Source organism: Rhinolophus sinicus, chromosome 7, assembly GCF_057876585.1.
Source record: "Rhinolophus sinicus isolate RSI-liver-muscle chromosome 7, RSI-T2T, whole genome shotgun sequence".
Lineage (NCBI taxonomy): Eukaryota > Metazoa > Chordata > Mammalia > Chiroptera > Rhinolophidae > Rhinolophus > Rhinolophus sinicus.
The window spans coordinates 46,364,954-46,390,268 of NC_142507.1; the positions used below are offsets into that span (position 1 = coordinate 46,364,954).

At 39.1% G+C, this 25,315-nt stretch overlaps 1 protein-coding gene across 3 annotated transcripts in view; it reads right to left on the minus strand.

The window, feature by feature from the left end:
* Positions 1–207: 207 nt before the first annotated feature.
* Positions 208–25,315, minus strand: part of DENND2C (DENN domain containing 2C) — a 71,881-nt gene continuing 46,773 nt past the window's right edge. For all 3 annotated transcript variants that reach the window (XM_019730359.3, XM_019730360.3, XM_088799511.1), the window contains 13 exons: positions 23,068–23,112; positions 21,048–21,235; positions 17,624–17,733; positions 15,621–15,690; positions 15,022–15,099; positions 14,489–14,629; positions 13,875–14,023; positions 13,218–13,395; positions 8,864–8,905; positions 7,837–7,942; positions 3,378–3,614; positions 3,045–3,131; positions 208–2,037 (listed from right to left, as the gene is read on the minus strand). In XM_019730359.3, coding sequence (XP_019585918.2) covers positions 2,006–2,037; positions 3,045–3,131; positions 3,378–3,614; positions 7,837–7,942; positions 8,864–8,905; positions 13,218–13,395; positions 13,875–14,023; positions 14,489–14,629; positions 15,022–15,099; positions 15,621–15,690; positions 17,624–17,733; positions 21,048–21,235; positions 23,068–23,112 — 1,463 coding nt within the window. In that variant the 3' untranslated portion in view covers positions 208–2,005. The remainder of the gene's footprint in view (positions 2,038–3,044; positions 3,132–3,377; positions 3,615–7,836; positions 7,943–8,863; positions 8,906–13,217; positions 13,396–13,874; positions 14,024–14,488; positions 14,630–15,021; positions 15,100–15,620; positions 15,691–17,623; positions 17,734–21,047; positions 21,236–23,067; positions 23,113–25,315) is intronic.

Here is a 25,315-nt window from a genome sequence, read left to right on the forward strand (position 1 = left end):
AAGACCAAATAAGGGAGTCGGAGTATAGACCCTACCCGCTGTGCAGCCTACACCCCGGCATTGTCTGCCAAGAACCAGGAAATGTTGCCTACGGTTTTTAAGTCTGGTAAGCTTAGGATCGATTCGGATTATCTTTTACCTACTATTAGATAAATGCTATAGATTTAAGTAAAAGATCGTCGCATCTTTATTTAAAATTCTCCAAGAGACCATGGAATTTTTGTGTTTATTCATTAGAACTGTAAACAACATTTTATACAAATCTTGAGAAATTCTTTTACAAATATGGCCAGAATTCGTAAAACTTTACAAAAAAATAAAACAGACCCAAGAAAAGGAAGCAGCTTCAGATCGTAGGGATAAAATAAAACCCCTATTCCTGAAGCAAAGGTCTCCTCACAGAGGGATAGCCAGGGTCCACCACAGTAATAACTCCTACCCCCATTTTAGAAACACTCAATTCCCAAATACTAATTGTTCCCTCAGGGTTGGAGTGTCAGAAGAGACCAAATGGGGTGATACCTGGTAAAAGCCCCATGGGGTAAGCTGCTTAATAAACATTTTTAAAAAGACACAGGCTCAGTTCTATTTTCTGGACCGACATCTATACGAATTCTATAGCACCGGTCTTAAGTGGTGTCAGCTTCAGGTTCATGCACACCAGAACGGGGAATAATGACAATACTGTACGAGTCAATAAATTGTATCCTCATACAACTGGTAAGGCTTTGTTAAGTTTAAATAAATATTTTTTTTATGTCAATTCAAACCATCAGCAAGAGTTAAAGAAAACAAACTGCCATTTGCTATAACATCAATGAAATTGCACCATCACTGGCAAATTCCTCTTTCCAATCACTACTACTTTACGTGTTAAAGGTTCGGGTGATTATGTGATGGTATGTCCAGGAAATGTTCATATTCTCAGTCGAATTGAATTAGAGCAAAAAGTCCAACAATTCTAGGGGAACCAAAAAAAAAAAGTCTCATCTAGTTTGAAATCCTTTATCCTCAGAGCTCAGAGTTGGCTGTGCTACACTTCAACTTAGAAGAAAACTTTTTCAATAGCTACAATCCCACAGAGCTCAAATTTCCATCTGCAGGACTAACCAACTTTCTCTGTTCACAAACTAACAGTTCTAACTCTGTTGTACAACTTTGGGCAAGTTACTTAATGTTTTTGAATTCCAGTTTCTTCCTTAGTAAAATGGAAATGGAAATATCTCAGAAAGTTGATTTAAAGACTGAATAAGATACATGTACCACAGTGCATGGTACATGGTGGACACTAAAAAATGTTTTCATGCCCTTGAAAGGACATTTTCCTACTAGTTATAATTCCACAGTTGAATGTTGACACATGAGGGACAAGCTATTCAAGTGCCACACAATGTGGAGCAGGAGTTGCATGATGTCTTCTTTTATAAGCTACTCAGTAACAGTACTAATAAATAGGGCTTCCATACAAGTGAGACTCCCCTAGGCGGAACATTAGACAAGAAGAGAGATACATGTAGTGAGTATATTCCTTAGCTCAAAAGCCCACAGGGTTAAAGCTGCCATGGTATTTCAGCGATGAGAATTACGTGTGTAGGGCTAGTGTTTTCCACTTCGATCACGCTTCCCTAGTACCTTACTCCCTCATTGTGCTTCTTCTCTCACTTTGAGCTGTTTTTCAAAATGCAACACCAAGTCTTTCCCTTGTAAAAGACAAGTGCCTTCATAGACTAAGCACAAAACACAAAGAATGAGTCGAAGAATCAAATGGAAAAGGCCACTTAAATTAGAGGCAGTGTAGAGAGAGCATTGCTTCCAGACGACTCCCAATAATTCTCCAGTGATGACTACAGTAGCAACAAGAGAATCCTCCTCCAAGAATCTGCCCACTCTGCACACTTGTCAACTTTCAAGGATTTTGTAGAATACTTTAGGGCATCCTGACGCCTGGAAAGGTATTTTCTTTGGCACTTTCTGTTCTATTTAGCATGAGACAGTCAATCAGATTTCACTTCTTCTGCAGAAATTTCATTTTACTTCCTAAAGGGAGAAAAAAGTGGAGTGAACTTTTTTCATTAGTTCATGTTTATTTATGATACGTTATTTGAGGGATTACCAACCTAGTCATTCAGAACAGCCCAGGAGTAAGCTGCCATCTCAAGCTATCAGTTGTTATATTTAACCACCAAACTTGCTTCCACCCCAAATGTGTAATTGTAGAGGTAGAAGAGAACACGGGCATCATCTAATTCAGTGGTTTTCAACCCTGACTGTAGGTTAAAATCACTTGGCCTTCTCCCAGAGATTATAATATTGTAGTCAGAGCTGAAAACCACTGATCTAATCTAACCCCATGGTTATAAAGATGAAGTAACAGCCCAAAGCATAATTTGCCCAGGGCCTTTTTAAGGATAGGGTCTAATTTTAATTAGGGGAATATATTTCAAAGACCAATATAAATATCATAGAATATAGGTTCTTCGTTGTATTGGGCTACCACACCACTGTTCTCCTATATCATACTGACTGGATAATTAAAAGTAGCTATAATTGAAAAATCATAAACAACCATGTTTCTTTATGAAGTGTAAAATTAGAGACTTGTGGGAAATCCTCTTTTGTTTCAGGTGCCCTCTAAACCAGATGTTTTTAATCTGGAGTCCACGGATGGACTTCACGGAGGTCCATGGATGCCCTAAAATTATACGTAAAATTTGTTTCTATGCTCTAAGTATATATTTCTGGAAAAAAAGGTCTAGTTTTTAAAAGATTCTCCAAGGGATGTGACCAAGAGAAGATTAATGATTATAACATGCAAATTCATATTATCATGAGGGAGCTTCATCTAAGGAAAATGGTCCACAAATAACCTCTGAGGAAGAGACTTCTTTTTCTTCAAAACACTTTGGGACGAGGGTCATGGTTTCTGGTCAGCCTACTTGATCTGATTATATTATTGATCAAATTATAAAGCTTTTGTGATGAGGCATGCTTACTGCAAAAACTTTTCAGGCACATTTATGTAACAGGAAAACACAGTAACTCACCAAGACTCCGCAAAATTCTGTTCACCCCACTGGGCTCAGACTCAGGAATTGTTTCCAAATATTGGAAGGCCCGGACCTCAAACAAACCTACAAGGAAAACTCATGTTGGTCAAATTGTCCAATGTTCAAGACAGAACCAATTAAATAAAACTCTGTGCTCACTAGCAAAGTACTTCCACAGCTAAAACAATATTACAAAATAAACATTTCCCATAACAAACAAGGGCTCGGAATTTGAGCCCTTGTAGCTTTACACTAATTTTTGTTGGTATCATTTTCAAACCTTCCAAGAGCTCGCTAAATACAGAGTGACAACTTTATGATGAAACTGACCTTTCACCCCACTTTTCCGAAGCTCTCGGTCTTGGATGAATCCTGCAAACATCTGAGTTTCCATGAAGAGATCCAGGAAGTGGCGAACACTTCGGGAGGTGTGGGATTTACGGAATGGCTCTCTTTGAAATACACGCTCCCCACGCTCAGTGACAGTCATGCTCAAAGAATAATGTCCCACCAGCTCCACAAAAAACCTGACAAATGCTTCGGACACCAAAGAGTTGAGTGTCACATCTGTTACAAAAATCAAAGAACAAAAAAAAAACAGAAAAGAAAAAGTCCTCTAAGTTTTGTGTTTATGGGAAGTACGGCTCTGGTTATGAAAGTGATGCCTAGGAAATCAGAGATTAAAGGACTGAGAATAAACATAGGAATCCTCATTCTTGGCTTTTCTGCAGTCTCTATAACTTACAAAAAACAAATGGCTTTCATCCTTACCTTCATTTTCTTCCCACACATACTCTTATTACATCTCTCAGCCTGGCTCGTACATCTGTGATTTCAATGGAACTGCTCTTTCAGAGGCCACCCGTGAGAACCAGCCCAATTGAATCTGCTTTTCTATTTTTATCCTCCTTTAAACTCCATGGTGCATTTGTGCTACCTCCTCCTCATTCCCACAAATTTATGCTCCCTAGTCTCCTGATTCTTCTCCTGCATCTGTGACCAAACATTTGTTTTTCTCTTGCCTCTTCATCCTCCTCCCGAGCGTGGTCCTCAGACCACATCTCGTCACCTACCCTCCCTTAAAGAGCTAATTGGCATTGAGATAGGGCTGAGTTTCCATGTTGGTAATTCTAAACCTTAGATCTCCAGCCCTGTCATTTCACCAAAATTCACCTTCTACATTTTCAGACTACTATGGGTGATCATCATTTGGCTTTCCCATTAGCATTTAAATTCCATTTGTCTAAAAATCACCATATCAGGTTGCTTTGGGAAATTGGTAGAATATGAATCAAGTTAATGCAATATGTGTCCAATGCCAAATTCATTATATTTCTCCACCAAATCAGTTTCTCTCTCAACTTTCCCATTTCACATTGCACCATGATTATTCCACAATAAATAATTTGTTGAAGGCTTAAGATGGGGCAGGCACTGTACTAAGTGCTTTTACAAATGTGTCAAGCCAATGAGGTAGGTATTCTCCTTTTACAGATGAGGAAACAGGGGCTCAAAACACTCTCCGGGGTCATCTCATCTCGTACAGTGGAGAAGCTGCGAGACTCCCAAGTCAGGTGATTCTTAACCACCATAATATATTATAATGTAACGCCTTCCAGGTTCCAGGCTCAAACCTCAGATTCAGCTTGGATTCCTTTTTCTTCCATATCCACATAGTATTTTGTTTTCCTTCACAATGCCTCTTTCCCTTTCCCATGGGCTCCACCATGAACTAGTAGGTTAGTAACCTCATTTTAGTTAGTTTACCATAAGCAACTGCATAAAGGTGGGCAACTGGCGTAACCCCTCGTGTCTGTTCTTTCTATATCTGTATAATGACATGGATGATTAGGTGATTTCTAAGGTCTCTTCTGGCATTGTATTTTGATTCTAATCTAGATTTTTATTATAGTCTGTTCAACAGACTTCCTTTTCATCTCTTCCTTTCTGCAGCTGAGAATCCAAGGTCCATTAATGCTTTTATCGTCAACACTTGTAACCCATTCCCATCCCCTCCACTTACTGTCCCATTTCTCCTCCATTTTGCAGCAAAATTTCTTGGAAGAGTTGTTTATACCCGTTGCACCCCTTTCTCACATCTAATTCACTTTCTTTTCAAAATTGTTTTTCTATAACTTATCTTCCTTTGTTTCTGTTTCAATGTATCTACTTTATTTATTCTTTTACATGTATGAATATTTCGTAAGGTCAGCAGTGAGATGAACATCACAATGCTTAAGACAGAACATGATGTAACAGAACATGTGGCATGCCGCTCAGTGGTGTTCTTCCCCGACTCCCCAACAGAGGGCGACCATTGTTTGGAATTTTGTGTTCATCATTCCCTTGTTATACGTTAGTTTCACTACACACATATGTAACCCCAACAACGTATTTTAGGTTTTGTATGTCTTTCAACATAATATAAAACATTATCTTCTCCTGCAACTGCCTGTTTTATTCAATATACGTTTTTAAGATTCTTATTTAATGTCACATTCTCCTGTCAATGGACATTTAGGTTGTTTTTATTTTTTGCCATCACTTACAATACCATTATGAAAATTACTGTACTTGTTTCCTAGTTATCGTGTAAAAGTTTCTCTAGCATATATGTCAAAAACTGAATTGCTGGGTTGTAGGATATGTACACCTTTAACTTTACTAGATACCGAATTGTTTTTCCAGAGCAGTTGAACTAATTTACACATTCACACCAACACTTGATATTGTCAGACTTTAAAATTTTTGCCAATATGGTACATATAAAACGGTATCTCATTGTGGTTTTAATTTATATTTCCCTGACGTTCAGGAGCATTTATATCTCTTCATATACTTATTGGCCTTTCATGTTTCCTCTTCTATGATTGTTCATATCTTTTCCCCATTTTTCTTTTGGGTTGCTCATCTTATTATTGAATCATAGGAATTTTTAAAAATAAATTCTAGATACTATTCCTTTGTTAGTTGTATTTGTTGAAAATCTCTTCACCTAGTTTGTAGTTTGTTTTTTACTTCTTTTCTATGGTATCTCATGATGAACAGAAATTTTAAAAAATTAACATTGTCAAATTAATCTTTTCCTTTATGGTTTGTGCTTTGTGCCACATTTAAGAAATCCATTATTGTCCCAAAACATAAAATATTTTCTTCTAGTCTTTGCTAAACATTTTTAATGTTTTACTTTTAACATTTAAGTCTTTAATTCACTGGAATTAATTTTGTGTATAATCTGAGGTATAAATTATATTCATTTCTTTTCACAGGGAAAATCAATTTCCCTAGTATTGTTTATTGAATGGTTCATTGTTTTCCCACTGATATGCAGGCTGGTGCTGACACAAATCAAGTCTCCTTATGCTTGTGCACTCTCTATTCTTTCCATCACTCTATTTGTTTATTTCTGTACCAAAACCAAACGATCTTAAGTACTACGACTTTATGATTAATCTTGATGTTTTGTAGGGCAAACCCTTCAATCTTGTTCTTCTTTTTCAAGAATGACTTAACTATTGTTGGCTCTTTGTATTTCATCAAAACTTTAAAAAGCTGAATGTCATTCCAACTCTCTCACTTTCTCCTCACCAGTTAACTGAATCTGCTGTTACCAAAGTCTCCGAAGCCCTTCCCATTGTCAAATCCACTGGTCAATTCTTAGTCTTCATCTTATTTGACCTCTTCACAGCATTAGCCATAACTGTTTACTCTTTCCTTCATGAAATACTTTCTTCACTCAGCTTCTACAATATCACACTCCTGGGTTTTTTTTACACACACTGTCTTGGCTTTTCTCCTACTTCACTAGCTGCTCCTTTTAGTTTCCTTTGCTGGATCCTTCTCTTCTCCCCAACTGCCAAATGTTGGAAATCTAACCACAACATTCCTAACCAACCCAGGGCTCAATCCTTAAATCTTTTTTATTTTTTTTATCAATACTCTCTCTATAGGGTTAGTTCATCTGGTTCCATAGCTTTAAAAGAGCAACTTCTATATTTATGTCTCCAGCCCAAATCTTTCCTCTAAATCCCAGATTCATGTATATAAAAATGTACTTTATTTTCCCATTTGGATGTCTGCTAGGTATTAGATGTCCAACAGTGTCTCGACATTAATAACTGAACTTTTAATTACTCCTTTAAACCTCCTCCTTCTCTAATGTTCCCCATCAGCAAATAGTCTTAGTTTTCTCATCTGTAAAATGCTGATTAAATAATGACACCTGCATCATAAGAATATCACAAGGATGAAATAAGATGCAAGCTAGGTGCTTGCCCAATGCCTGGTACAGGGTCACCCATTCATTCAACAAATACTGAGTACCTCTTTACTGACTACTGTTTAACGTACTGGAGATAGAAAAAAAACAACAGACAGGTGCTGCTCTCATGGAACTTACATTCTCGCATATCAGATGATGACAAAAGCCATGGAGGAAGATAAAGTCGGGAAGATGACAGGGAGTGCTAAGGGAACGGGTACAATTTTAAACGGCGCAGTGAGTAAAGGGCTCACTGAGGAAGTGACATTGGAGCATGGACTTGCAGGGAGAGGGCAGGAGCCATGTGGATATCTGGAGGAACGGCATCCCATAAATGGAACTGAGCCAGTGCAAAAGTCCTAAAATAGAAGGGGACCTGGCACATCTGAGGGGCAGCAACGAAGCTAATTATAAGCTTTCAAGCACAGGCAACCTCACACAACTTTCGAACATCCTGTAGCGGGGTGTGGGTCATTCAGTAAATATTTACTGCCTCGACCTTACGTCCTCAGACCACCTGTCTCATACCTTGTGAAAAGTTCTGCTCCTGAGCCAGGATTTCATTTCGTTCTTCCAAAATCTGCATTAGGGCAGCTTGGAGTTTAGGTGGTAGAATTTCATCCTCATCAGATACCTTAAGAGAAGAAATTGAAAATTTTCATTAGCTTTGAGAGATAAAATCTCAAACATATACTAGTTAGGTCCCCAAAATTCCACAGGTGACTTTGTATATATTTTGCCTGAAGAGTCAGTCTGAAGCTTCCTTCCCTACACTGAGCAGAATCCATGATGTTTATGATATATACATCTTAACCATATTACACCAAATATTTTACAAAATTTTCTGGAACTTTCTACCAAATATCTCTCATCTACCAGTCTTATGCTATGTTACAAAGATCACCCCCAAACAAATGTTTCAAATGTGATGAGCTAATTGATTTTGAAAAAAGACAAAGTCTTGGCAAACATTCTTTTCAACCCTGTGGTCTGTGCTCACAAGCCCACACAGTTACATACCGAGCGCTGTTCTAAGAAGGCTTCCCTAACCCCCTCTCCCACTTTAATACTCAGAATAAACGACCACTTCTTTTTTGCCCCTACTGTACACCTTGTACAAATTTCTATTATACCACTTCTAAAACTTTATGGATAAGTCTGCTCCCCACTCCCCACCATTAGACTGTAAGGTCTGAGGGCTCTAACTGTGTCTTACTCATCTTTAGATTCTGACTAACAGAATATCTGGAAATAATCCGTGCTAAAGGCTTGTTTAAATTTAATTAAATTAGAGGCTTATCCACCAACCCACCTGGACTTGAAGGGTTACCTCTTTTGAGAATGACATTTAATTTGTTTTCTCCTTCCTTTTTTGGGATAGGCAATGATAAACCCAACCCAAAATTTTCATGTCAATCTTGTATGATCAGCCCCAGTGTCAAGGATGTGTAGGTACGAAAAGTTTTGCCTGAGTCATCTTCTTTAAGCACTTTCACATATTTTCTGTCCAATTATCCCCAAACATGATGTAATCACCTGATCCTTTGTCACTCACCTCCTGTAAGAACTTGTCCGCACAGAGATCAACTATCAGTACCTATGGGATAAAGGAGCCAGGCAAGTTAGACCTGAGACACTCACAGAGAAATATATCAGGCACTGCTAGATCAGGAAGAGTGTTTTGATTCTTTCAAGCAATGGGAATAGTTTTAAACAACATTAACTGAAAGTTATAGCCCATTTAAAATTTAACTCTTCATCAACACATCAACAAATAAACTAAGTAAAAAACAAAAAAATGATGGCAGGCACACCTACAGATTAACAGAGACTAAAAAAACATACCAACCAAATGCAATGTGTGGACTTTATTTGGGACCTGATTCAAACAAATTATTAAATATTTATGAAATAATTGGAGATTTGAACACTGGATTTGCTGATATTAAGGAACTGTTATTAAACTTTTTAGGTGCAATAATATTACTGTGGCTATGTTTAAAATACCCTTACGTTATAGATGCATTTTGTAATATTTAGAGATGAAATTATGTCAGGGTACGCTTCAAAATATTGTGGAAGAGAGGAGTAGGTAAGAATAAAGATTGGCCATAACTTGATAAGTATTGAAGTAGGGTGACTGGATTTATTTTACTCTTTTGTTTACTTTTACATATGTTCAAAATTTTCCATAATAAAAGGTTTTTTTAAAAAGTTCACATAAAAATCAGTTGCATTTCTATACATTAACAACAAACTATCTGAAAAAGAAATTAAGAAAACAATCCCATTTTCAATTGGATCAAAAAGAATGAAATATTTAGTAATAAATTTAACCAAGGAGGTGAAAGATCTGTACACTGAAAACTACAAGACATTGATGAAAGAAATTAAAGAAGACACAAATAAATGGAAAGCTAGTCTGTGCTCATGGATAGGAAGAATTAATATTGTTAAAGTGTCCATACTATCCAAAGCAATCTGCAGAGTCAATGCAATTCCAACAAAATTCCAATGGCATTTTTCACAGAAATAGAACAAACAATTCTAAAATTTGCATGGAACCACAAAAGACTCCGAATACCTAAAGCAATCTTGATAAAAAAGAACAAAGAGGGGGCAGTTCACTTCCTGATTTCCAAGTACTGTATATTACACAAAGCTATAGTAATCAAAACACTACGGTACTGGCATAAAAAAAGACACACAGATCAGAGAAACAGAGTAGAGTCCACAGTCAATTAATTTACAACAAAGGAGCCAAGAATATACAATGAGGAAACGGCAAGACATTGATGAATGATGTTGAAAAACTGGACAGCCACATGCAAAAAAAAAAAAAGATACTGTATCCCTATCTTACATCATACACAAAAGTCAACTCAAAGTGGATTCAGGATTTAAACGTAAGACCTGAAACCATAAAACTCTTAGAAAACATAGGGGCAAGCATCTTGATATTGATCTTGGCAATGAGTTTTTGAATTTGACATCAAAAGCAAAGGTAACAAAAGCAAAAATAAACAAGTGGGGACTTCCCCAAGACTAAAAAGTTTCTGCACAGTAAAAAAAACCATCAATAAAATGAAAAGAAAACCTAGAGTGGGGGAAAATATTTGCAAATCATATACTGGATAAGGTGTTAATATCCAAAATATATAAAGAACTCATAGAATTCAATAGCAAAAAACAAAACAAAACAAAACAACCTAACCAAACAAAAAACCAATCCAATTAAAAAATAGGCAGAGAAATTGAATAGACATTTCTCCCAAAAAGATATACAAATGGCCAACACGTACATGAAAAGATACTCAACATCACTAAACATCAGAAAAATGCAAATCAAAACTACAATGAGCTATCATCTCACACTTGTCAGAATGAGTTATCAAAGACAAGAAATAAGTATTGGCAAGGATTTGGAGACAAAGGAACCCTTGTGAACAGTTGGTGGGAATGTAAATTGGTGCAGCCACTATGGAAAACAATATGTAGACTCCTCAAAAAATTAAAAACAGAACCCCCATATAATCTAGCAATTCCACTTCAAGCATATATCCAGAGGAAACTAAATCAGTATCTCAAAAAGATATATGCAATCGGATGTTCACTGCAGTATTTACAATAGCAAAGACATGGAAACAACCTAAGTGTCCACTGACAGATAAATAAAGAAGATATGGTATACACATACACACACACACACACACACACACACACACACACAGAGGAATATTATTCAGCCTTAAAAAGAAGGAAATCCTGTCATATGTAACAATATGGTTGGACCTTGAGGGCATTATGCTAAGGGATGAAAGTCAGGCAGAGACAGACAAATGCCATATGATCTCACTTATACGGACAATCTGAAAAAAACCAAACTCATAGATACAGAGAACAGATTAGTGGTTACCAGAGATGGGAGGCTGGGCAATGGGAAAAATGCACAAATGTGGTCAAGAGGTACAAATTTCTAGTTACAAGATGAATAAATCCTGGGAATGTAATGTACAGCATAATAACTATAGTTAACAACAATGTACTATATACTTGAAACTTACTAAGGGAGTAGATCTTAAAAGTTCTCATCAAGGAAAAAAATTCTAACTATGTGAGGTGATGAATGTTAACTAACTTTATTGTGGCAATCATTTTATAATATATACGTATATCAAATCATTATCTTGTACACCTTAAACTAATACAATGTTATATATCTCAATAAAATGTCAATTATATATCTCAATAAAACTGTGTGTGGGGGTGGTTAACCCAGCAGAATAACAGGGAAGAATGGTCTTTTCAATAAATGATACCAGAATAGTTGGCTAGTTATAAGAGGAAAAAAAAAAAAAAAAGAACTAACGCTTATCTCCTATCAAGTCCTAGGATTCAGAACCAAAAATTAAAGGCACAACAATAAAACTTCCAAAGCTTCCAGGAGATAATGTAGGAGAATATCTCCATGAAGTTACTATAAAGAAAAACGTAAGTAGCTCACACCCAAAAAAATATTAACCATAAAGAAAAAGATTGATCATTCTGACCACATTAAAATTAAAAATTTCTGTGCATTGAAAAACAACACTTTGGAGAATGAAAAGGCAAGTCACAAATGGGCTGCTACCCAAAATATACAAAGGCCTCTTACAAATCAATGAGGGTAAACACTCCAGCAGAAAGATTGACAATGAGTTTTATAAAAGATGATATTCAAATGGCCAGTAAACATATAGAAAGATGTTCACCCACAACAGTAATCAAGGAATGCAAATTAAACCACGAGGAGAATACCACTACACACCCACCAGACAGGCTAAATTACACAAAGTGATGGTAACAAGTGTTGGAGAGGATGTGGAGCAACAGGAACTCTCCTACGCTGCTGGAGGGAGTCTAACTTGGCATAACTGCTTTGGGAAACAGTCTGACTTTACTTACTACAGAAATGCTTACCCTAGGACCCAGCAATTCCAGTTCTAAGTATATAGCCACAGAACTGCATGCACATACCAAGGGTCATGTACAAGAATATTTATAGCAGCATTATTCATAATATAGTTGTTTCCAAACTGGAAACAACTAAGATGTCCATCGACTGTAGGATGGATTAAGAAAACTGTGGTACATTCACACATTGGAATGCTACACACAATTAGAATGATCAAAATGCTGTCAAACTCATTAACATGGATGAATCTTACATAGTTGATTAAAAGAACTCATACCAAAAAGAAAAAAATATATACATATTTGTACATATATTGAGTGAGTCCATTTACATCAAGCTTAAAACCAGGCAAAACTGAACTATACTGCTTGGGGATATATGCCTAGGATGTAAAAGTATAAAGAAAAACAAGTACATCATGAAAGTCAAGATAGTGGTTCCCTTTTGTGGGGGGTGGAGGGTGGGGAAAGGAACACTAAACTCTTTCTAGGAGGCATGAAGGGGATTTCTTGGGTGCTGGCACTGCTTCCACTGCTGTAATGGTTCTTCCAATGTTAGTTACATAAGCATTCACTTTGTGATAATTCACTGAACGGTACATTTTGTTTGGGGCCCTCATCTATATGTGTGTTATATTTGAAACAATTGAAAAAGTTAACCCAGAGTAGTTTTTATGTTTGACTTAAAAACAAACAAACAAACAAAAAAGATCCTACCCTTCAGAATAACACAGAATAAGCCCATGGTTCACTATGTAATAAGACACAACTTTGGATTCACGTGAACTACAGAATTTTTCTCACTTTGATAAAAAGATAGAAAAAATATGATAGCATAATATATGAATAATTATGTATTAGTATTAATAAATAACAACTCCACTACTCTTAAAGATCACTTGTTTTCATGTGGCAGCGCTCCATCTTTCCCACAGGCACTATTTCTCCCATCTCACCTCTTCGATGGGTAGGTCCTGGAGCTGTGGTAAGGAGCAAGACAGGATTCCAATCAGGAATGGAGTAGGTGAGCACACAATGTCAATCATGGATGCCGGCAGGACTGGGATGTAGGTGTGCTGCCAGGTAAATGGATACAGCGTGGCAACCACAGCATGGCCACATTTTGACAGGGTGCTAGCCAGAGGAGAAAGCAAATGGCGTCACATACAGAGCAACACATGGAGGGCCTTTCAGATGTTATGTTAACATAATTACAAATCGATGCCAGTTCGTGATCACAGATTAACAATTCTGTGATTACCCATTAATTTTTAACATTTTATTTAACTTTTTGACTTCATTTACTCAATCCGACTCTTTCTCACTATTTATATTGCTAAAAATTAGTGTGTACTTAGAACAGCAACACCAATTTTTAACAACAGCTTAATCAAAACACATTTAGAAAGGTAAATTAATTGCAACCCAAAAAAGTCAGCTATAGCCTAATGAGAATAGCTTTTGGATTATTTACCACTTAGAATAATCCATGTCACCATAGCATTAGGTAATGGAGATCCTACAGTTTTTTAATATGCCCCAATTCTAAAATAGTCGGAACACATAAAACACTACATGAAGTGACATATTTCTTTCATATACTTATTTCTCACCTGAGGCTGTTGGCCACAAAGATTACCCTCCGCTCCAAAAGGAGAGAGGCACAGACCCGGATCAGATGACACACACTCAGGCACTTAAAGAGACATTCAAAGTCAACGTGTTCCAATCGGGAATCCAGTGGTCGGCACAGCTCAATGGACTGAAATGCAAGAATGGAAATCAGGGGAGCGGAAGTTGGAAAACAGTCGCTGATGACAACACTGATGGACCCTGTCATTCCTTTACAGGTTAAATTCAAGAAAATGGGTCTGCTACAAAGAGTTTGTGAAGGCACCCACACTAATCCCAAGTTCTAACACCTTGTTTTTGTGCCGTGAATCTTTATCTCCCCTGACAATAGTATGTATAATCTTCATTTCTCACACTGAAATTGTCACTACAAAGGGTCTCCATCTATGAATGATAGAAAACCTCTGGTTCCTGGGTCTAAAATCAACAATCTCACAGGTCAGCTGGATGTTTCTCCAGTGCTTTGTAGGACGAAGACATATTCTGCAGAGTTTATGGGAAAAGGAAAACTATGCCCTGAGGCTTCTGGAAACTCTATTAGTGTAAGGCCTACATTTTGGCAGCTATCAAACCTTTTCAACATGAGCTCACTTACCTCATCTCCAGCCCCAGGGAGGTAGCTCTTAACTGTGATGGTGCGTCCAGGAGCTGGGAAAGGGGCTTCCATGACACTTCGCATGAACGGGTAAACCAGGGCTGGAGACATTTCTCTTCTCTTCTCTACTTCATCCAGAATCTACATATACACAGTATGTTACTTTCTTAGAGGCTCAGTTCAAAAACATAAAAGAATCCTAGTAAAGAAACTGCCAAACTTGGTGCACAAACTTGAAAATAACACCAACAGATTTTAAGGCCGATAAGCTTCTGCAACCCGTAAAAGTTCATTAAAGGCATCAAGCTGGGAGGGTTAGCAAACCAAAATGAGGATGACATGGCAGCAGCATCCGGATTACAGAGCTAAACATAAGCCTTCAAATCTGTGGTTCTCATCTGCTAGAGGGGAACCCTTGCTAAAGTAGTACACTAAGGTCTATGCCACTTAACATTGCCTAGTGAAGTCATCAGAAACAAAAACTCAGAGCTCGGAGAGAATATCACTTTTCGTAGGGCCCATTCTCCACTCACCTTTGAAAAAAGGTTGAAGCAGCCTAGACGACTAACCATGCAGTATACCTCAGGGAGTCGCTTTCCTTTGCCTTCTGGCTAAAAGAAAAAAACAACAAAGCAAACATTAAGTAGCACAAGTCTTTACTGATTTCGACTATCGCTACTCTCTTAATACTCTTTAGTACAGAGTAGGAACCAACACTTTCAGCCTCATTGAACACTGAAACATAGGAAAATGCTAAAAAATGATACCATAAATTGTTCCAGGTTTAGTGGAGCCATTTAAGCAAGAAGGAAGTAACTCAGAGCTCCCTTGATTGGCTTACTGTACCACATTCCTCAAACATACCAGACTGACATTTAGCCACTATGTCAGTGGTTTCCTTGTCTATTACAAACAAACAAATAAATAAAGTAAATGCATAGCCCTTTTATTCTAGAACACTCTGTGGCCAATCCTAACCTTGTTCTTACTGTTTAAAGCTGACATAGCTTCTTTAACACACAGGTCACTGAGTAGCCCTCAAACTCATCTAGAGATAGTGTTTCTGAAGTTCCTAGTCTGACGACTATTGTTCCTTGACCAACCCTGCCTACAGCACAAGTCGGGTACTCACCAAAAGCTTCTTACAGTAACCAAACCACCGGCTCCCATCTTCACCAGTTAAAACAAAGGAGAACGTTTCACTGAAAAAGAAGGCAATAGTGTGAGGTGCAAGCAACTGCCTCTGACATTCCCCACCGAACAAACAACTGAAAACTGGAATCCAACAGCAGTCACTGTGTGACGTACGAGGAGGCATTTATATTACATTTATTGCAAGTCACGTCCCGCCCAAGGGAGAAAGTCCAGGCCTTGAGGACCTCCTGCCTTATACTGGAGTAAGAGAACAGGTACAGGATGAGTTTTTGATGCTGTTGCCTCTTCTCTTTTCTTATTTATCTAGTATAGTTATTCATCAAGCCTATTTTCCTTTTGTTGAAAGTCCAATTTAGTCAAACACATGGGTGAGCTATAAAGGATCTTGATAAGCTATTTTTCCCTTCCAAATTCTTCTACTTAGTTCTGAGAAGTCATATGGAGCAGTGATAGGCAAAGGACGATATCCATTATATATAAAAATTAATAGGAAAATGATCAACTCCTCATTAGAAACATAGACCAAAGGTATACATACATAATTTGTAAAAGCCCTACAGATGCCTAAGAAGGAAATTCATTAATAATGAAAGATATCCAAATTTGAATAACGAATACATGTCTATATATGGCCAAAAATCAAGACTGGAAAGGAAAGTCCCAAGACATTTACAGTGATTATCTCCGAGCAACCAGAATGCCAGTGACTTCTAATTTCTCCTTTTTGTTTACTTCTCTGTATTTTCCAAATATTCTAGAATAAGCACACGTAACTTGTAAGGGTAGAGGTGGGATGAAGCCAACCATGGAGCAGCCAGGCCAATATGAAGGAAGCTGCCTACACGGAAACAGCCACGTGGAACTGACCAGAGATTGGCCACTAGCTTCTGACAGTGACCCCTAGCCAACAGCCAGCAAGGGAACAAGGACCTTAGTCCTACCAACTGAATTCCAAGAAACTGAATTCTGCCAATAACTGGAATGAGCCTAGAAGCAGATTCTTCCCGAGTCTCCAGAGAAGAGCCCGGCCCTGCCAACACCTTTTTGGAAACTTGAAGCAGAGAAGCCAGTCGTGGTAGCACCAACTTCTGACCTAAAGAACTGCGAATGTAACCTGATACATGGGTGCGTGTAAACTGCAAAAAGGAAGGAAGGGAGAGAGAAAGAAGCTGCCTGTGTGGTTAGCAGTGCAACTGACAGCACAAGGGCATCAGCATGGCTGGCTCCGAGACGAGGGTGGCGATCAGGCTCAACTGGTTATGAGAGGCAGCGGCTTAGTCTGGAGGCCATGTGAGGTGGGAGGGCGGGGCTACGTGGGCGACGACCGAGGCTGTCTCCCAGTGCACGTGATATGGTTCGCAGAATCACGCTTTTCAGCTTAAATGATCAACAATTACAGTTCCGAACAAAGCAGTTGTCTACGTACAAGCAGGATTCAGAGACGATGATGGTTTATTAATTGAATATGGTGTTTTCCTCTAAACACCAGGAAGAACTTCTTTACACCTCCCCTCTCAATATACTACGCGTCCCAACTACAGCCTCCCTTTGCACAAGTTCCACAGAACATACAATCTGGGCTGTGGCTTTTCCTATCGACTTGAAGGAGAAACAAGATGTGGACATTGCTCTGTTTTATCTGTTTCTGAGCCCCTAATATCAAGTCTTTTTTCTTTTTCTGTCCAGTTTGTGGCATTTCTGATCGTACGTGCAGTGCCAATTTTTTTGTGTGTTTTTTTTTCCTGCAGAATTGGCAACCTGAAGAGACTCTCAAACTTGTTTTCCCTTTGACACTGGAACTATTCTGTGTTTTTCTTTTTCGAGTCCCACATAGGAAATGTTCTAATTCTGTTTCTTCCTGCATCCTTGACCTGCCACAGTGCCCACAGAGCTTCACTGCTGGCTCTGCCCATTTCTCAAGCATTCTGAGTCTACTTCACAGTTCCAACAGATAGAAATCAGATAACGCAGATTATTTACCTCTTGAGTTCTGAGGTTGGCACCCAGTCCTTCGAATCAGGAAAACAAAATTTGGGGATAACTTTGAGCCTCTCTTCTGTGTCTTTGGATTGTTTAAAGCCATGATCACCCTGAAAAAGATAACAGCATATGTGACTAATAGTCTATGTAAATGGAGAACAGAAATAAAAAACTCAGCTTGGGCCTGGGATAAGCCTAAGTGGTCATCTCAGCAGAGTTCTGTGCTGTTTAACAAAACAGGAAGGCCACGACTGGTGATCACTGGACATACACTGAGAACAGAGTTATCAAGAATAAAGAATCCTATTTTTACATAGAAATGGTATTGTGGAGATCCTATAATCTGATGTAAGAGAGATGACTGTATATGGAACATAAAATAAAAATCTGTTCTATAAATACTGTTAGCAAAAACCTTGTCAGCTCAAGACATTCTTTGATCAATAATCATAAAGATGTTTTGAAAAGGCAGATCTTTTATTTAAAAAGACACTATTTTTAGAATCTACATCATAATCATTTCCCTTAGCACATAATCTTTGCTACCTAACTAGTGGTTTGCAACTTCCTGTAAAATTTTATCATGGAAGACCCTTTTGTGCAAGTTTGGTACTGTACTTTAAAGGACAGTCTTAATTTAGTTAAACTGAAAGACATTTAAAAATTAGTTAACAAACCAAGCAGATAATAAGTCTAATTACCATATTGCCTTCATATAAGAAATATAAATGATCTATCTTTTAATTTCCAAAACAAAACATGCAGCCATTCTGGGTCACTTGGATATTAAGCTCCTGAGAAATGGAAAAGCACTGTAACAAAATTTTAATTGTATCACATTTTATTGTTTTTATGTTGTTAAATGATTCACAATCATCTTCACTTGAGGTTTCCTGCATTAGGATCACGAGGGGCTCGGTCAGCTCTGTCCCTTCCTCGCTTACAGGTGCCTAATGCACAAAGATGCTAAGTAACTTGCTCAGAGACAGCCCTGAATCACCGCCAGATCGGCTGGACTCTTATCTGGTTCTCAGCCCATTAATTCAGGTTGTGTGCAAAACAGGTTCAACCTCAAGTTTTCTCTCTGCAAACAGGCTGATCAAAAATAGGGGGAAACAATTAAGCTCCTCCTCATGGTAAATTTGATTCCTCGAGACTCTTTAGATTACATGATTTTTTACTCTTCCGGTTCTGTGTTACTGAACAGCGCAGTGACCCTGCTCTCGGCTACACTGAGGATTTTTATAAGAAATTAAATTTACTGACTTATTTACAGTAGAGATATTGTTGAGGACTCCTTTTTTAAAACACGAGAACCCATGCAAGAAATAGCTCTTCGATTCCAGTGCAGCTGTGAGTCATTAGCTTTGTTAGTGAAGATACAATCAGGGTTACAAACCAAAGTCCTAAAGGGGCTGAGCAGATAATTTCAATGACAGAAGTGGTCCAAGTAGTTAAGTTGGAGAGTGAGCAAACGTTACTATTTAAAGCAAACGCTTCTCACCAGGGCCAGCTACATAATCTGCAGAGCACAGGGCAAGCAAGATACAACTGTGGGTCCCTTGTTCAAAAAGCAGGAGAAATTCAATATAACACTTTTCTTTTCTTCTGTGGTCTCTCTTTCAACATGTAATGAGGTTTTTATTTGCTATTTAATATCAGGCTGCCCCGGACACGAAGATCCTGGGAGACAAGTCCAGACCCTCACAGGTACCCCGGGGTCCACACGTAGCCCGCCAGCTGTGGGGGTTCCTCTCCGGCCAGCCTCAGCACTGAAATGCTGTCCTGACTGAGGGTGGGCAAGCTGAGTCCGGAATCTCTCCTTCTCACAGGCCCGCTGCTCCAACCCATGGCAGCTGGGCGATCCCCAAAGGGCTGCAGCCTCCACACGGGCACATGCTTGGTACTTGGATGGGGGGGTGGAAAGGCTTGCCCCACCAGGCCACCCACTGAACATGACTGGCACGGCCAGGCCAGGGCAGGGAGGGTCTCACTATCTATGTGTTCCCTAGATGCTGTGGAATTATGCTTGCCTGATCCCAACCCTCGCCATGCCTATGCCCAAGCCCCTGCCAGGGACAGAGGGTGACAGTAGTCACCGAATGAGAATAGGAAGTGGGAAGCCAGGCAGGTCCCAGGAAAGCAGGGGGCGGGGAGAAGACAATGAGAGAAGCCACCCTGGGAAGGTAGCAGCAGGTGAGGCCACGTAGCAGTGGAGGCCTAAAGACCGAGGTACATGTCCCCTGTCCCATCAGCCCTCATGCACAAATGCAAAGACAAAATGCTTAAGAATGTCAGTGGTGTCCACAGAGCACTAAGCCCCAGCGCGGTGCCCACAGAGCACTAAGCCCCAGCGCAGGGCCCTTGTGAGGGACGGGCCTGGTGCAGCGGGTTGGAGGCCCAGGACGTCATCAGCCCTGGCTTCCTCAGCGTCAGCCAATTCCTGCCACTTAGGAACGGAGGCTGAGTGTTGCTGGTCTCTCCAGTTTCTCAGGAAAAAAGGAGAAACACAGATTTTTATGTGAAATTTGATTTTTAAACATTGGCAACAGATAATTTATTATTTTTACAAAAACACTACAAATAAAAAAATAAAACAGGTCGGTGGGCTCCACGTGCTCAGAGGCCACCAGTTTGCAAGCCTTGATGCAATGATCATGTTTCTCTTTTTGGATTCGCTGCTACAAAGCTCAGAGCCACATATGGGGTCTGTGCTGTAAGGTCTGTGAGGGCAAAGATCAGGAGGATCGTTCTCATTTGTATTCCTAGCACCTAATCGCAGCAAATAGTCGGTATTCTTTTTTATTTGATTAAGTGAATGAATCGTTTTTGGAAAAAGGCAGAGCAAACCAAGTAATATTGTTAATAATAGCTACCACCTATCAGTATGGTTACGATGCTTACGATGTGCCAGGAACTGCACTTCGTATATAACCTCGCTAAGTCCCCACTCACACTGGATCACATTACATAGTGCTCACTGTACGCTAGATACTGTTATCAGGGCCTTACACAGCTCATTTAGTCCTCTCTACAACTCAAGTAACTGCTCAAAGTCACAGAGCTCATAAGTGACAAATGCAGACAGTTGGCTTAGAGCCCATGCTCTAAACCGCTACCCTACCCTATTCTGCCACATTATTATTCCCCTCATGAAGGATGAGAAAATTGAGGCTTTGTAACTTGCTAAAGGTCACTTAGTAAACAGCAGAGCAAAAAATAAAAACTCAGCCTGGATAATGAGCTTTCTTCCCTCCGTGGTTGCAGCTCCTGCCTGACATGTCATCTGTCACTTACCGGGTCCTACCATAAGGCCTGTATTAGTAAAAGCTGACTGAGATAACAATACACAAGAAGAGAGGAAATAAATACATGCAGAGACACAGGAACATTCCTGAATGCCTCCTGGCCTCCCTGCACCTACCTTGCTAGGGAACTGTTGTATGACCTGGGGACTGTAGCTTATTTCTGATGGTTTCTTCTGTAGCGACACTACCACAAAAAGTTCAAACAGCTGCTGCTCCTGTAATTCAATGAGATCCCGCTCTAAGGTCTGGTAGTGAGGGTTCCTCTTGGAAGACTGCTGGAGTTGTGCTAAGCGCTTGTGACGATCTGTAATGAAATCATGGCGCCTTGTTTTTCCTTTGTAGCCCTACCTTCCCTCTAGCACCCAGAGGCCATACATGACCCATACGGGACTGATCTTCACTCAGTCGTTGCTGAATGAATGTTGACTAACCAATGTCCGCCACGCAGACATACCTGTTAGGGTTACGACACACTTGCTGGGCGAGCACAGATTCTCACAAACACCTGGGGGCCCCGGGGTGGGATTGACACTCCATGTGCCAACCTGTACTCTAGGTATGTCCCAGCCCGAACTCTATGCTATTCCATCTTTCATGGCATAACACCAGGACACACAGAAAATGTCAGGTAAATACACTGGCCTAACAACAGAAACCAATGTTGGGACCATGAAATCATGGGGCAGGGGAAGAGCTGATAGAAGAACTGGGTCCTACAGAGGGTGAGTACATAAAAGCACAAGTTTGATAAAATTAAAACAAAAACTATCCTCACATTAAAGAAACTGTCCTTTTCCCTTCTTTCCTGGGCATGTATTACTAGTAAAGGACATATGCTTATATCCATAAATGGTGCTAAAGGCAAGAGGGAAAAATCGAAGTAGAAGACATCTACTAGCTGCCTATTTCTCCAAAGAATGAAGTTATGGAAGCATACTATTTAAACAGTGCAAGCAATACCACTCAGAACTGGAGAGCATTTGTCCTTTACTCTCGTTTATCCCTAATTCTGAACACTGGGGTCGTCTCCCCTCGGGGAAGTGTAGTACCTACAGGAGAAAGTCTAAGTGTCCCAGGGATTTGCTTATGTGTCGTCCTGAGCCAACAACTGAAATCGTCATCCCCTAACTACTTGTTTTGCTTTTCTTTTGAGATGTGATGTATTCCTCCCCCAAGAAGTCACCCTGTGGATCAAAAATACATCTAGGAGTGGCTCCCCAGAATTATCCAGAACATTTAGTGCTCCAGGCAAAGCTTCACTTATCCCAAAGGTCTCAGTGCAAGTCAAGGAGACTTTAGGTTCTGCTTCTCAGGAGCAGCGGCACTGAATGAGTCTATCGTTACACATCCAGGCTGAACCCGATGCTGACTCAAGTTTCGCCTTCAGTCAGGCTGCAGAATCAAACACCTGAAGCAGGTCGCCATGGAGGGCGCATCTGACTATGAATCACGAGCTCAGAGGATCGGACTTGGAACTGCCCTGTGCTCAGCTCTGATTGATAATTCACGCCTCCTACCTTTCCCATGCCTCAGTCGCTATGCCTGTCAGCCGAACAGGAACTGCCTATATGAACAACTCGCTGTGAAAAGCCCTTCTATGAAGGATGCGGAGCATCATGAGCTGCTCAAACAAGTGCAACCCAAAGCGCACGGCAGAAAGTAAATGGTGCAATACTTTGGAATAGAAAGGCCCATGGATAAGAAAAGAGATCGTCTCCTATTTCAATGTCAGATATCCAAGTTCCTTAAATAATTCCACTTGAGTGACTATGAAAAATCAGATATTAAAGGCTAAGTATTTGTCTCTGAGGATGATTCACACATATCCTGTTTGGGCTGCTGGGAAACTAACTGCATGTATGTCTGAACACGCAGCTCTGCCACTCCCCTCGGAACATTCCAGCTTCAGGACTGCACTGGTTTGCCTCACTCCGCCAAGGGAGATTTCTAATACTGTCAAACATCTGCCAGGGTACTGTTTCGTTCCTCAGATCTCAACAGGTTCTTATAATGAAGATATCACCCACAAAATGAAACTTCATGTGGGGAAAACGTGCTTAATCACAAAGGTAGGTGCCACTCCACCTATAACCACGAGCGTCTCGAGAAAGGGAGCAGCCCCACTGACTCACTCACTCTTTGGCAGATACTCAGCATCACTTTCGTTCCCACTGGTTTCACCTGAAAAGAGAGAATTTCCGTTTGTATTGTCCAGCAGTAGGAAGTACAGGAGGATGAGAGCAACGTAAAACCTCCACACACCTGGGGACTTGGGGAGTACGGAATAGTAAAAACGTTGAGCCTTTCTCCAGACCACATGGTTGTAACAGGGTAGGACAGTCACAAAAGAGAAGTAAAAGCGCAGAGAAGAAACTACTCCATTCCGTCTTCTTCCCATACCCTATCTCCCTCTTCAGCTCTCCTCTCTTCCCTGATGCTAGAAATTAACAGCAGTTCAGACTGGTTTTAAGAAGCCTAGTTCAGAGTGGACTCTATTTCTACATTCATATCCTTGTCTTTAAATTTCCAAAGACGGTATCAAAGGTAGAACACCAAACTGGCTAAACAAAAATCTCAACATGGCAAAAAATATGAATTTAGAATAATGGGGAAATGTGGGGCTAAGAGAGATTACCAAATACGTTTATGAAGTAACACTTTTTTATGATACCTCTGAACTACCTCTAGGCCAAACTGAACCCTCCTTTACTCTGTGCTCTTATAGTACTCAGATTGCTTTTAACTGTTTTTTTCCCCCCCTAAACAGCTTTTAAGGATCTTGAAGATAAAGGGTGATACCTTTACAAGGGAGTGTTTTGTACCACAATGCTAAGCACGCGGTAAATTTACAAAAAAACAACAAACAAAAACAACAACAAAAAAACTTTGTGAACAAGTGAATGAAAAATTTCTAGACTAAGTCTGAAAAATTAAAGCAAAATTTAAAAAAATATAAAGAGAGGGAAAAATTTTAAATGTATCAGGAAAAAACAAGGCCTAGGAGTCATAAATGAAAAATGTATATACATTTGATTACATAAAAATATGAAATTTCTATCTAATAAAAAACCACTGGTAAATTCAAAAGGTGAACAATAAACTGGGACAATATTTGTAATACACACTGCAGACACAAGGCTGAGTTTGTTAATATTCAAATAGCTGTTACGAATGAATAAGAAAAAATACAGCAAAACAGAAAAACAAATAAGATATAATTTTCAACCATGATACTGGCAAAAAATAAAAAGCTATAATAAAACACAGTATTAGTAAAGATTATGAGGAAAAAGTCATTTTCAGATGCTGTTCATAGAAACAAAGTGTTACAATCTGGGGGACAACTTGGAAGCAGCAATGAAAATTTTAAATGCGCATGTTCCTTAATTAAGTGCACTGCTAGAAATTTGTTTTACAAATGTATTCTTATCAATATATAAAAATATAAGCAAAAACTGTATATTGCAGTATTGTTTGAAGAGCAAAATATATGTATATACAGAGAACTTAGATATCCAGAGGTTAAATAAAAAGTTAGAAACAATCAAGATATCTACCAGTTAAATAAAATTCTTTTACATGTCTACAAAGAAATACAGGACAGCTGTGTGGACCTTTATGTGTTGATACTGAAAGAGCTCCAAAATATATTAATTATTTTTTAAAAAAACAAAACATACAAAGTCTGAAATGATACAAAACTATTTGGGTAGAAAACCACATTTGCATGTGCACAAAATTTTCTGGGAGTAGTAGGAGGAGATTTAGGGAACTCTGACTTTACATTTTATCTTATACTATATTATAAACTTGTAGGGAAGGGTTACAATTTAGTGTGTGTGTGTGTGTGTGTGTGTGTTTGTGTGTGTGTGTATGCACTATAAATTAGCTACTCATGCTGTTCAACTTTTTTGTTCACTAATGATACAGTGAAAAAATTTTTTTGGCTCTTCAAAAACTTGTCTAAGATCCGAATTTCCTAAAATGTTCCTAATGCATTGGATATAAAGCACACATAAAAGAGATCAGTAACAACCTACAGACAGTGGCATATCTAGAGAGTATACTTATCCACAGAGGCTGCTAATCTGGGAACATGATAATGTTTTCTAAGAATTTGTCCCGTCCCCAGTGTCTTGATATTGTACTTAATTTGCAGTTAGTAATTTATGTCCTTATCTTTAAAACAGTAAAATTAATATCCGCTAGAGTTATTTAGAAAATTAATGACAATGTATCTGAAAGGATCCAGCATAATATCTGGCATCACTTTTCATCTTCTGTATCTAATTCTGAATTATACAAATTAAAAGCCTCTGGCTATACCCTTACTGAAGATACGGAAACACATGGAGAGGAGATAGTTAAACTGCTAAAAATCAAG